Source organism: Chelonia mydas, chromosome 3 (assembly GCF_015237465.2).
Source record: "Chelonia mydas isolate rCheMyd1 chromosome 3, rCheMyd1.pri.v2, whole genome shotgun sequence".
Lineage (NCBI taxonomy): Eukaryota > Metazoa > Chordata > Testudines > Cheloniidae > Chelonia > Chelonia mydas.
In genome coordinates, this window is record NC_057851.1 from 150,717,077 (window position 1) to 150,729,452 (window position 12,376).

A 12,376-nucleotide genomic window follows, 5' to 3' on the forward strand; every position below is an offset into this window, starting at 1 on the left:
GAAGAAATATGAATTTGTTATGCCACAGCAGGCATGGTAGACAAAAAAACTGAGATTACACTGAAGTTTCTGAGGTTTCCTATCACACAAAAGTTAGGTGTGGGGAAGATGTATTCTGATCAGCACTGGAAGATTGTACATCTGACTGGTTTTTTCTACTTAGAACTTACAAAAACCTTGGAGTTCAGACTGTAAGATTCATGCTCTCTCTGTAACAGCCTCATGAACAATAAGGCTTTGTGCCAATATGATGGCAGCTTTCCTTTAAGGATTTCAAAAGGTGATTAAAAGTTATCCCCACTTTACTTATGGGGAAGGTAACACACAGATAGATGCCGGATCTTACAGATTTGCCCAGTGTCGCACAGCAAGTCAATGGCACAACTGCATACAGAAAACCCACCTATCCTGACTCAAGTTGACTGCTCTAGCCACTAAACAATACTGCCTCCAGCATGATCAGTCTGTGTCACACACTCCATGACGACCCACACCCCTAGTTAATATAGTTGCATGCAAAGTAAGTTAGCACAGAATTTGATTCTTAGTTTCCCCTCTGTGCAGCACCTTGACATTCTCTGGCAAATACGTGCTATGTCAATGCAAAGTATTATTCAGTATTCTGTTCTTGAAAATCAAGGATCATTTTCACCTTCAATAAACAGACTTTCCCAAGCTTGCCACCACCTCTGTACAGTACTTTGTTTCTTTACAGTGCCTATTCTAGGGTAATAAATTGGCTAATTTAGTATACCACTCCCATCTACTGGATGCAATCAGAAGTACTTAGTGTGTCAGAAGCCCTATATTGCTAGCAGCTAAAGGGGATTCTCTTTTAGCACAATTGACAGGTGTTATAGCTTCAGGAAAATCTAAGTTCTGGCCATGCAGTCACAGTGAATTTCTGAGCAACCATGGTGTGCAGCATAGTGACAGCCATGAAATTTCTAGACAGACACTGTCATAAATCAAAATCCTTATGTATATGAGACTTTATTCTCAAAATGTGTTTCTTGCCTAAATATTTAAACACATAAATAACCTCCAGCCATTCCAACTTGTCATTTTAAGCTTCCTGACATTTATTGTTTGGAAGAGAAGAAAGGTCAGACTTATCAAATCTGCATTTATGCTTCCATGACATTTTTCCTCCAACCAAATTTTTCTGAATTAGAGAAACAAGACAAATGTGGCACATTTCAGAAAAGACCTTTCTGAGCTAGGCACTTCAGTCTGTACTGAGGCACTTATCTCTGAAGATGATTCAGAAGGACAGTACTGTGATCCAGGGGATAGAGAAGGATTTGGAAGTCAAGAGACCTGGGTTCCAGCTCCGCCATTGAATTGCCATGTGCCTGGTCACTGTGCCATGGTCATTGAAGCCAAAAAATTTTAAAAAGTGTCTAAGTTTGGGTGCCTTAAATTTTGAGTGACCAGCCTGGGTCAGTTGGACCCTGATAATCAGAGGTGCTGAGCCTCTTTGCTTTGTTGGAGTTGTTGCAACTCAGCAATTCTGAAAGAAACCAAGCCCAGGGTGTCTCAATTTGGGCATGCAACAATGGAGGCACCCAACATTAGCCAACACTTTGAAAAATATTGATCTTAGCAACTGAAGCAAACAGATGTTATCTATACCAAGTGTGATGGGGCAAGGCCAGATGGCTATAGAAAAGTAGTGGGAGATAGATATATTAGCTCCAGGCTAAACAAATCCCTGGTACCAGGATAAGTGAAATGGCAGCTGCTCCAGGTCAATTAAGACACCTGGGGCCAATTAAGAACTTTCCGGACAGCAGGGAGAATGCTAGGTTGATTGGGACACCTGAAGCCGATCAGGGGCTGGCTGAAACTAGTTAAAAGCCTCCCAGTCAGTCAGGTGGGTGTGTATGTCAGGAGCTGTGGAAGGAAGTTGTGCTGTTGGAGAGCTGAGTAGTACACACCATATCAGGCACAAGGAAGGAGGCCCTGAGGTAAGGGTGAAGTGGAGCTTGAGGAAGTGAGGGCTGCTATGGGGGAAGTAGCCTAGGGAATTGTACATGTCATGTTTCTGAAAGGTCAGCTACCATAGCTGATACTGTTAGGGTCCCTGGGCTGGAGCCCAGAGTAGAGGGTGGGCCTGGGCTCCCCCCACCTTTGCCCCCTGATTAATCACTGAGACTGGGAGACAACAGAGACTGTGCAAGGAAGGATAACTTCTCCTCACCTCCCTTGCTGGCTTATGATGAAAATGGCTCAGTAGACTGTGACCCTTGTCCCTAGAGAGAAGGGTTATGTGGAAGGTCACAGTAAGCCTCTGAGGCTAGCAAAATCCACCAGGAAACATGGGACCCATGGAGGCAAGAACAGAGCTTTTTCACACAAGATATAGATAACATGGAGATAATGATGCTGATCTTCCTATGAACTCTGTGGATAAGTGCAAAATACTATTAGTCTTTTCTCACCTCTTCTTTCTATAGCTGATTCACATGTGTACAGCTCACAGGCAGATCATGATTTCTCAGATAATGTTCACACAAGATGCACTGTGAACCAAGTGACCTGACTAAGTTCAGATACAATTCAAACACACTATGCAAAACAGATTTATCAATTGTCTCTGATTTTTGAGCAATGTCTTTGCATTTGTAGAATAAAGTGTTCAAGTCTCCCACCACCCCTGGTGAAGGAGATATTTATTCCCCATTTTTACAGCTGGAAGAAATAGAGCCACAGCAAGGCGAGCAGGGAAAATACATTAAGAGCATGCTGTGAATATTCATGCAAATAAAAAACCAAATGTGCTTTATCTATATTTGTGCCCCTTTTGTGTTTGCTTGCCATAATTTTAGTGCATGAGTTCACTGGCAGGAAAGTTCATGGGAGCTGTGAGTTTTAAGCAATAGTAAAAGGAAATTTGCAGAAAGCAAAACTGAAATCAAACACGTATTTGCATCAGAAACTGATTTTAATGGGTGCTGCCCCAAGTGCAGACAGAAAAAGCCCCAATTTGCACTGGTTGAGCTTACTTTGGCTTTAAGCACTGGTAAATCCAACTGGTGCAAATTGTGGCTTTCCTTGGGGTTTGCACTGGTGCAGTTACAATGCCTGCCAGCCACTGACTACTGAACCCCAAGTCTAGACAAAGAGTCAGGAACTAGGGATGAACCACTTGCTCTACAAGGAAGCACTTCAGAAGCTATGCTGCAAGGGGTTGATCCACTGAAGTTAATGGGCGTTTTACCATTGACTTAAGTGGGAACAAAATCAGGTCCCAGGTACCTAGCTGGGATTTAGGAGAATGACTGAGAGACACTAATGAGAAGGTGATTGAACCCGCCCTACCTCCTCCGTGCCCTTAGGGCAGCTGAATTCACTATTGCCCAACCCCAGCTTTGTTGTTGGGAAGCAAATAGCAACAAATAGTAAAGTAAAGACAAAGGTACAAATATGAGTGAAATCCTGACACCACTGAAATCCTTGGCCAAACTCCTATTAACTTCAATAGGGACAGTATTTTACCCACACAGTCCAGTTTTCATTCACACAAAGGCCAATTTAAAAAATATTTTTGCATCCCTTTCTCTCTGCCAAAATGATGTAAAGGGCCTTAGTGTAAATGAGAATCAGGCCCATGGCAGCAGCACCCCGCAGCAATACAGTTTAGTTGCTTGGAAAGTGTCAGTATTGCAATAGCTCTGCTAGGGACACCGCTATGTAGTGAATGCTGAGAAGACAGCTGTTGTTTCAGACATGACATGTGGCAAGTTAGTATAATTCCATGTGAAGACCTCCATGTGAAGACCACAGAGCAGGAGAAATGTGTCTCCCGGCCAGGGAGGGATAAGTTTTATGCATTGCTATTTAAAAAAATATAATTGGAATTTTAAATCTATTTTATGAATGGAAGTACTTTGGCCTTTTGAGGAAGGCATGAGTCATTTTCATCCCACTGTGCCCCCTTTTTAATGAACATTTCCCACCTTAGCATATGTAAGTAGTAATTAATCACAGGAAGTTATTTTACAGGCATCACAGCTTATTAAATCTTCTGACTAGACTCCCAAGAAACCCACTTAACATTTGTAGACCAGGTGTCCTACTGTAATTGTGCTGACTACCTGTGATGTTAATATGTGAGAGAATGTCTGCTCTAGTAATTAGAGCATAGTAGATTACCTGCGTAGCTGTAGATCCATTGGTCATGCTACTAGTCCTCCTCTAAACTACCCTGCTCCATGCTGCCACCATGGTGTCTTCATGTCTGTCACTGCATGTAGGGGGACATTCGCTCCCTGCAAAGAGAGCCAGCACAAGGCCCATACACTACTTAAATCCCACTTATGTCCAGGTGTGTGTTCACCGCAATTGCAGTGGAACTGACATTGATGGATCTTACACACAATCTGCATAAGTAATCTGTGGCCAGTCTCTGTGGCACCATAGAGCAGATGAATTAGGGTTGATTCAAGGAAGGGTTAGTAGCATGGCCAATGCATTCACAGCTATGCAGATCCACTCTAACTTCTAGACCACATACCCTATCATGACTACAGAAGGCATAAGTAGGTCTTTAGTGGTGCATAGGTGATAAATAGACCTTCTATTAAGGGTGAAATTTCCATGTCCATGGAAGTGGGGCAGTAATTTAGCCCTGAGAATTTTTGCAGGCATATTTTGTGGAAGTTCCTGTAAACTTTATGGTTTGTCTACTGAACAACAATGGTTCCCTTAGTACCATCCTTTATTAATTTTTTTCTTTCCCACCCCCACCACACTTCTGTGTGGAAACATCTCTTGGCAAGACTTGTTAACAAGGAGGAGGGCTAACTCACTAAATAGTCTTGAGTGGGTGGAACAGTTAAAGAATAAAGCAAAGCCAAACACAGTTTAGCCACTTCTGGCTCCCTCCCCATCTAATCAAAATTTAATCTCCTACCATTTGGCAAAAATATTTAATTATGTCTGTACAGGTGTGTCTACACTGCAATTATACCTGTGGTTGGCCCATGCCAGCTGACTCGAGCTTGCAGAGCTCCGGCTAAGGGGCTGTTTAGCTGCAGTGTAGATATTTGAGCTCAGGCTGGAGCTCAGGCCTTTAGGACCCTGCAAAATGGGAGGGTCCCAGAGTTCAGGCTGCAGCCCAAGGCCAAATGTCTGCACCACAGTTAAACAGCTCTTTAGCCAGGGGTGACAAATTCTTCCTAAAAGTGGGGGGGGCGAGGACCCCCCCTTCTATGACCATGCCCCTACCCCTTCTCTTCCCCCAAGGCCATGCCCCCCAAAGCAACTGGAAGCCAGAGCCAGGTTGGGGGGCCCAAGAGCAGCCCCCAGCCTGTGGCCCTGCCCCTGGGTCCCTCGCCCTGCCCCTGGGTCCCTCACCCAGGGCAGATGGAGGGTCCTTGGCTCCCTACAGCTGTCTGCACAGCTCTTACCAGCCTGGCCTGGGGTTGAGGCCCTGGGGGATGAAGAGCTGCAGCTGGACCATGGAAAAAGCCACCCAGGCAACTCTGGAGATCCACAAAAAGAAAAGGAGTACTTGTGGCACCTTAGAGACTAACCAATTTATTTGAGCATGAGCTTTCGTGAGCTACAGCTCACTTCATCGGATGCATACTGTGGAAATTGCAGAAGACATTATTATATACACAGACACCATGAAACAATACCTCCTCCCACCCCACTCTCCAGCTGGTAATAGCTTATCTAAAGTGATCATCAAGATGGGCCACTTCCAGCACAAATCCAGGTTCTCTCACTGTCCGCCCCCCCACAGACAAACTCACTCTCTTGCTGGTAATAGCCCATCCAAAGTGACCACTCTCTTCACAATGTGTATGATAATCAAGGTGGGCCATTTCCTGCAGGAATCCAGGTTCTCTCACCCCCTCACCCCCCTCCAAAAACCACACACACAAACTCACTCTCCTGCTGGTAATAGCCTATCCAAAGTGATCATCAAGATGGGCCATTTCCAGCACAAATCCAGATTTTCAAAATCACCTTGATTTTCATGCATGTTGTAAGGAGAGTGGTCACTTTGGATAGGCTATTACCAGCAGGAGAGTGAGTTTGTGTGTGTGGTTTTTGGAGGGGGGTGAGGGGGTGAGAGAACCTGGATTCCTGCAGGAAATGGCCCACCTTGATTATCATACACATTGTGAAGAGAGTGGTCACTTTGGATGGGCTATTACCAGCAAGAGAGTGAGTTTGTCTGTGGGGGGGCGGACGGTGAGAGAACCTGGATTTGTGCTGGAAGTGGCCCATCTTGATGATCACTTTAGATAAGCTATTACCAGCAGGAGAGTGGGGTGGGAGGAGGTATTGTTTCATGGTGTCTGTGTATATAATAATGTCTTCTGCAATTTCCACAGTATGCATCCGATGAAGTGAGCTGTAGCTCACGAAAGCTCATGCTCAAATAAATTGGTTAGTCTCTAAGGTGCCACAAGTACTCCTTTTCTTTTTGCGAATACAGACTAACACGGCTGTTACTCTGAAATCTGGAGATACAGGGATCCTCCATCTGTCCTGTGGGATGGGGACATGGGTCGGGGACTGCTCTTGGGTGCCCCACCCCAGGCAGGTGGAGGTCTGATGCAGCTCCCCGGGCTTCTTGGGCTGCTCCTACCCGAGCTTGGCTCCAGCTTTCTGCCTGGCCAGAGCCTCAGGGGGAAAGAAGAAGGGCACAGGACCAGGCCCGTGGCAAAAAGTGGGAGGGCCATGGCCTCTTAGCCCCCTGTGTTCCAGTGCCCCCATCTTTAGCCCAAGCCCCACAAGCTTAGTCAACTGGGTGTCTAATTCCAGCATAGATATACTCTATATGAACTACAGTCCTGGGCATCTCTGTATTACAGTGAGGTAATGAAAACACATGAGCTATCTTGGTATAAAATCCAAGTGGAGCCAAGGCTCTGTAGTTTTTAACCATGGTCAACACTTTCCCATCACCTGGCAGGGACCTTGCCAAGCCACATCATGGTAAGAGCCTTTTCTTTGCTAGGCTTTCACACTGAGATCACTAATACATATTGATCTCCAGTAAAAACAAAAAAAAAACCCCACACCTTCCTATGGCCTTTTGTATTGTAAAACTTCTTAGGGTTTGCCATCTAACAGGGGCTAAACCTTCAGCTGCCTTTTCTTCACTAGGAGTGTAACACCAGTTAGCTAACATGGGTTCGCTTAACACAGGTTAAAAATAACTTTATTCCTACTGAAGACAAGCCCAGACACTGCAGCTCCCATCACTGCTCAAATCAATGGAGCAAAATTGTGGAGAAACCGTGTCCCCAGTTTCAGGTAGGATCTTGGCCACAGCAACACTGAGCTGTGTAAGAAACTGCAAACAGGAAGCTGGGCAGAGGGGAGGAGGGAGCTGAGCAGAGGGAGATTGACAGTTTATTTCTGGTCAGGGGCTTACTGGAATGGATTGAAGGACCAACAAGCCTTAATTGTTGAGACTACCTTTGGCAACATATCTTCACTGTACTTACCTTGGGGTGAATGTACCTTAACAGATATCTCGGAGCTTGCCCTCTAGCTCAGGCAGTGGTGGGTACCTCACCATGTAGCACAGAAACAGTCATTTTGTTGCATGAATGTGGAGCATGTTAAGTCAGGTTCAACCACGGCTTTTCTTCTTAAACAGTGAAGACAACTCCTTTAGCAATCTCTTCACTGAGGGGGAAAAAGTTAACAGAACCAGCAAGATAACTAATCTGGGCTAGTTGTAACACTGTTAGGTCTCAGTGGAGACAGCAGAGAGTTTTACTATGATGTAGCTATGTGAGGTCAGCCACAGTGGGAGGGGGAGAGAATCCTACCTAGCTACATCATAGTAAAAGCTACCTGTGTTTGGTCTCCATTAGGATTTTACAGCCAGATCAATGACCTGTTTTAGTTATCTCGCTGCAAGAAAAAGCTCACTTTTTTTGGCAGGTCCGTTCAGACCAGGCTTTGAAAGCCCAGTCTGATTTCACTTATACCAGTGGAAATCTGAAGAGGGTCCCCTAAAGTTAATTTCAACAGATTTAAACTGCTGGCCCATTTTTTTCAGTTATGAGCTCAGAGCTGGCTGCTTCAGCATTGTGCTTCAAGTCCCACTAATGACTTGTCTTTTCAGACTCTACATAAGTATATTCTGCGGTCCATTAAATAAGCTACCCAACTACTCTCCCTGGGACAAAGTCTTTGGCTATGCTGTCCATTGGGGCTTATGTTCTTTCTGTAGGAGACAATGAAAGAAAGCTAGTATTAGAGCTTAAATAATTGTGGGTAATAAGAAGAAATCTCCTTTACTGACGCAGAACAAAGACCTTTTATCTGAGGGAGTCGAGTTGTCCTTACATAGCTTGCTTTCAGAGAACTGAGAGGTGGACACAAGAATTTATGCGACACTATTTCATTAGAGAAGTATCAGTGCTAACAGAGCTGTTGTCCTCCCTACTGCTTTGACCTTTGCAATGCCAGTTCACGTTAGACTCCTTGGATTCAAAAGGATGAAGTTAATTAAGCCCCACTTTATATCCAACTGAAGGAGAATCAACGGCATGCTCATGCCTTATATTTGTTCTGGGCATTTGCTATCACTCTGTGTCCCTTCATCATATTAATGCCTCATTGTGTTGATATCAAGTGTATCAATGTTTTTGCTTCGTTGTGGTTGGTGATAGAAGAGAACCTGGAAATCACTTGTTTCACTCCATTGAGCTTTGCCTCCGTTATTACCAAATTAATACCCTATTTCTCCGCTTTATAGATCCGGATCCTGCACTGTTTAGGTCAGTGGCAGCATTGCCATTGACTTCCAGGAGATCAGGACTACACTATATTTGTTCCATTCAGACACAAGGACTCGAAGTCCAGCTACTCACCCAAACTCAACCTGTTTAACAAAACAGCCGGATGCTTTCTACATAATCTTCCCCACCGCGATCATCCCCTGGCACATTCTGTTCTACTAAAGCGTCCCAAAAATCAGACAAGAGGAAAAAGCTCCAACTCGGATTGATTTTTCTTTACAAACAATCAGGTGGGTGGAAAAGTGAGGAATGTAGCATTTGCGCCCTACTACTTCTTAGAGGGATACAGCCCATTCGTCAAAACCAGGATTAACCCCACAGCGGGTCTCTAGTTCCTTTCCCCTCTTACTTAATAGAAGGCGGCATTCTCTGGCCACTAGTCCCACTGGAGCTGGGGGAAATAGGGGAGCAGGGAAATCTCGAGCGAAGATGTTTAAGCAAGGCTATATTATTGAATCAGCACCAATGTTTCTGGATAGAGCAGTTAAGAACATTGCAGGACCCCCAGTAAAGAAATCTGCAGTGCTGATTACTGTCAGCCACGGCCCCTGGGACGGGCAGGCCATGGAACGGAGGTGGGAGGATGGAATAAGAGGGGAAGAGGAAGGAAAACCACTTCTAAATGTCCCTTGTTCACACACACCTCCTCTCCTTCCATGTATGTTGTCTGCTTTGCACTCTGCAGCTGGATGCACAATTCATACTGGCCAGTTTGCAGAATGAGAAGAGAAACCTCTCGTAGGGCGCCTGGGGTGTTCTGGGGCCAGCAGAGCTTATGGTGGGAGACTTCCAGGGAGATCCCCCAGGTATTTATTTTTGACCAAGGCCATTTGACGCAATCTAGTGCGGTCCCAACACAACACGCTCTTCAGACGTGGAGGTTTGAGGAACCAGAGCGACAGGTCCCCTTTGCAGGGCTAGTTTAATCGTGCCCAGAGGGATGATACTCTGGAGGCGCAAGGAAGCCCCCCCCCCCCCCCCCCGCACCTCCGAAGGTGTAAACACGGGCTGTGGGGAGAGAACAAGGACTTGGATCCCGTCATGTTTTCCAAACTTTCCCCAGCCTCACTGTAAGGGAAACGCTAAATGGGCAGAATAACTGTGGCCCTATCAGCCCCCAGCTCAAGGGGAAGTTCTCAGGGCTAGGTGGAAACACTGAGCTTATACGGGTGCAAGGCATAACGCCAGGGTCTGCGACGCAACTGCTCACCTCTCCTGGAGATCTGAAAGAGAAGGCGGGGCTGGGAGGCTCTGATCGCCGCGGATAAGCTGGTCTCCCTGCCCAGGAATGCCGCCTTCCTCTCGGGCATCAGCCGGATTCTCAGCCTTCCTTCTCCGGAGCGGATCCACCAGCTGAACAGCTCCGTGAGGTTAAACTCCAGCTCGCCCGCAGCTGGCTCTGCTTCTTCGCCCGCTGCCTGGGCCGGGTCCCAGGCGCAGCCATCCCGCAGGCTCCCCTCTCCCACCTCCAGCACCAGCTGCTTGGCTCGGCGGAGCTTCCGCACCGAGCCCCCTTTCAGCACCTTGGACAGGGCTCGAGCCCGGGCTGGCTGCTGCGGGGATCCGGCTCCGGGAAGCCAGGAGTTCGCCGCCCGAAGCAGGGGCGAGCACTCCAGCACTAGGCTGCAGCGCGCCTGGAGCCAGCCCACTGCTTCCCCTCCGCCCAGCAGCAGGTCCCGCAGGTAGGTCCGGAACAGGGAAGGGACGATGAAATCTACCGCCAGGCTCTTCCTCTGGAGCCGGGAGAAGCTGGGGGGTTCTCGCTGCAACTGCTGCCCAGGCCGGGAGCCGGCGAGAGGGGTCCTCTCTTCCAAGCTCAGGGCTGGGGGGAAGGAGAGGAGCACGGTGGCCACAAAGAAGGGGGAAAGGCTGGCAGCTTTCATGTTAGCGTGTGATGGGGGCAGAAGTCACTGGGTTCTAGGGGATCCCCCCGACTCAGTCACCAGCTGGATTCACGGGGGTTCCCGGGTGATCCTCCGACTTCCTCACTTGCAAGAGCTCAGGGGAGCCACTGGATCCCTCTACTCCGTCACCAGCAGGAGCTGCAGGGAGCCAGGGAAATCCCTGGATCGCCTCCCCTTCCAGGAGGTGCTGGGCCTGCTCCCTCCCGCTCGGGCACCCCCGGGACCCACTGGATCCCTAGCAATGCCTCCTAGTGGATCACCAGCCAGATCCAGGCGAGCCGCTGTCCTCTCTCACTGGAGCCCGCCGCTGGCCGGATGCGTGTGTCCGAGCCCGCTGTGCAGACGCGAAGGGACGGGTGTCTCTTCTCACACTCCTCCGCACAGCTGCACTACACGGCCATTCACAAGTGCGGCTGGGCGACAGGAGTGTGGGCTGGCCCGCTCCCCGCCCCCTCAGCAGCGCACACCTTCCCCAACGGGCAGCCCCAGCTCGGCTGCTCCCCTGGAAGGCAGGGCTGCGTCTGGGGCCGGAGCTGTTCCCATCCCCGGCTAGTTGCAGGGAGTCTCGCGCGCGCCTCGGCTGCTCGCTGCGACGCTTCTTCTTGCCCGACCCTTTGCAGGAGGAAACCCCAGGCTGAACTTCAGGAGCTGCCCAGCTCCTGTTCCCCGTTCCCCTCCCCTGTCACTGGCCGGAGACACCCTGCTCCAGCCCGGCGGGCTGCGCCTGCAGCGCTGAGCTGGCCCTGGCCTTGGACGGCTCCTGGTGGCTTTCTGGAGTGGCTGGCTGCTGGGAGGGAAACGGGACCTCAGTTTGCGGGGGGTCCCTCTCAGTCTCAGCCCGGCTCTCCAGTGCCTCCCCTCAGCTCCCTTGGCCAGCTTCTGCTGGTTTTCTGGAGTAGCTGTAGCGGCTGGTGGGGCGGACGAGCTCAGCTACTGGGTCCCTCGGCCAGCTCCCTACGTCTCACTCCTCTGGGCACCTTGAACCATCCCATTGGTGGAGCCGCTGCGAGCGTCCGTGGAGGGAGGAGGCGGGAGGCTGGGTGAGGGGCTCAGCAGCTTCAGGCCCCTCCGGCAAGCTGCAGCCGCCCGGCGGTCTAGCGTGGCAGCCGCCGCCGCCGCCGCCACTCCTGGCAGTCCCTGGGTCACAGCTGCCTGGCCCGCTCGCGGCTGCTGCGAGGGTTTTTTACAGGCTCCAACTACCCGCCACAAGCCAGGTATTACCCTGCCACCGCTGACGTCACGCCGGAGTCCTGCTCCCACCAGCCAATGCCGTGTCCAGGGGACATTATTATTCAAATGATCTGAGAGAGGGAGGAGGCTCAGGAGGGAGGGGGAGCGCCTTCATTGAGAAAAGCACTACAACCCCCGCTCCGTGTGACTGCTGGCGGGCTGTTGGAGGCAAACGAGGGCCTTTGGCGGGGAATTGGCAATAATGCACTTTCCCTGCCTATGCATCGAAAGATTGAGCGGGTCAACTACAAGCACAGCAAGTTCACGACTCGAAAGGATGAGATCGGCCAGAAGAGGCGTTTAGTTCACCACCTCTGTGATCCGCACCGTTGCATTTCATCTGCGGAAATGACTTTTAAGGACAAGAAATTGTACTGGGGCGGGAGGCGAACAGAGTCCTCTAGTGCAGTGGTTCCCAAACTTTAACAACCTGTGAACCCCTTCCGCTAAAATGTCAAG

The 12,376-nt window shown here is 49.1% G+C and overlaps 1 protein-coding gene across 1 annotated transcript in view; it reads right to left on the reverse strand.

Annotated features, from left to right (window-relative positions):
- ALK (ALK receptor tyrosine kinase) overlaps nt 1-10,734 on the reverse strand; it is a 514,101-nt gene extending 503,367 nt beyond the window's left edge. The window contains exon 1 of the mRNA XM_027833891.3: nt 9,994-10,734. Coding sequence (XP_027689692.3) covers nt 9,994-10,666 — 673 coding nt within the window. The 5' untranslated portion in view covers nt 10,667-10,734. The remainder of the gene's footprint in view (nt 1-9,993) is intronic.
- Nucleotides 10,735-12,376: the final 1,642 nt, after the last annotated feature.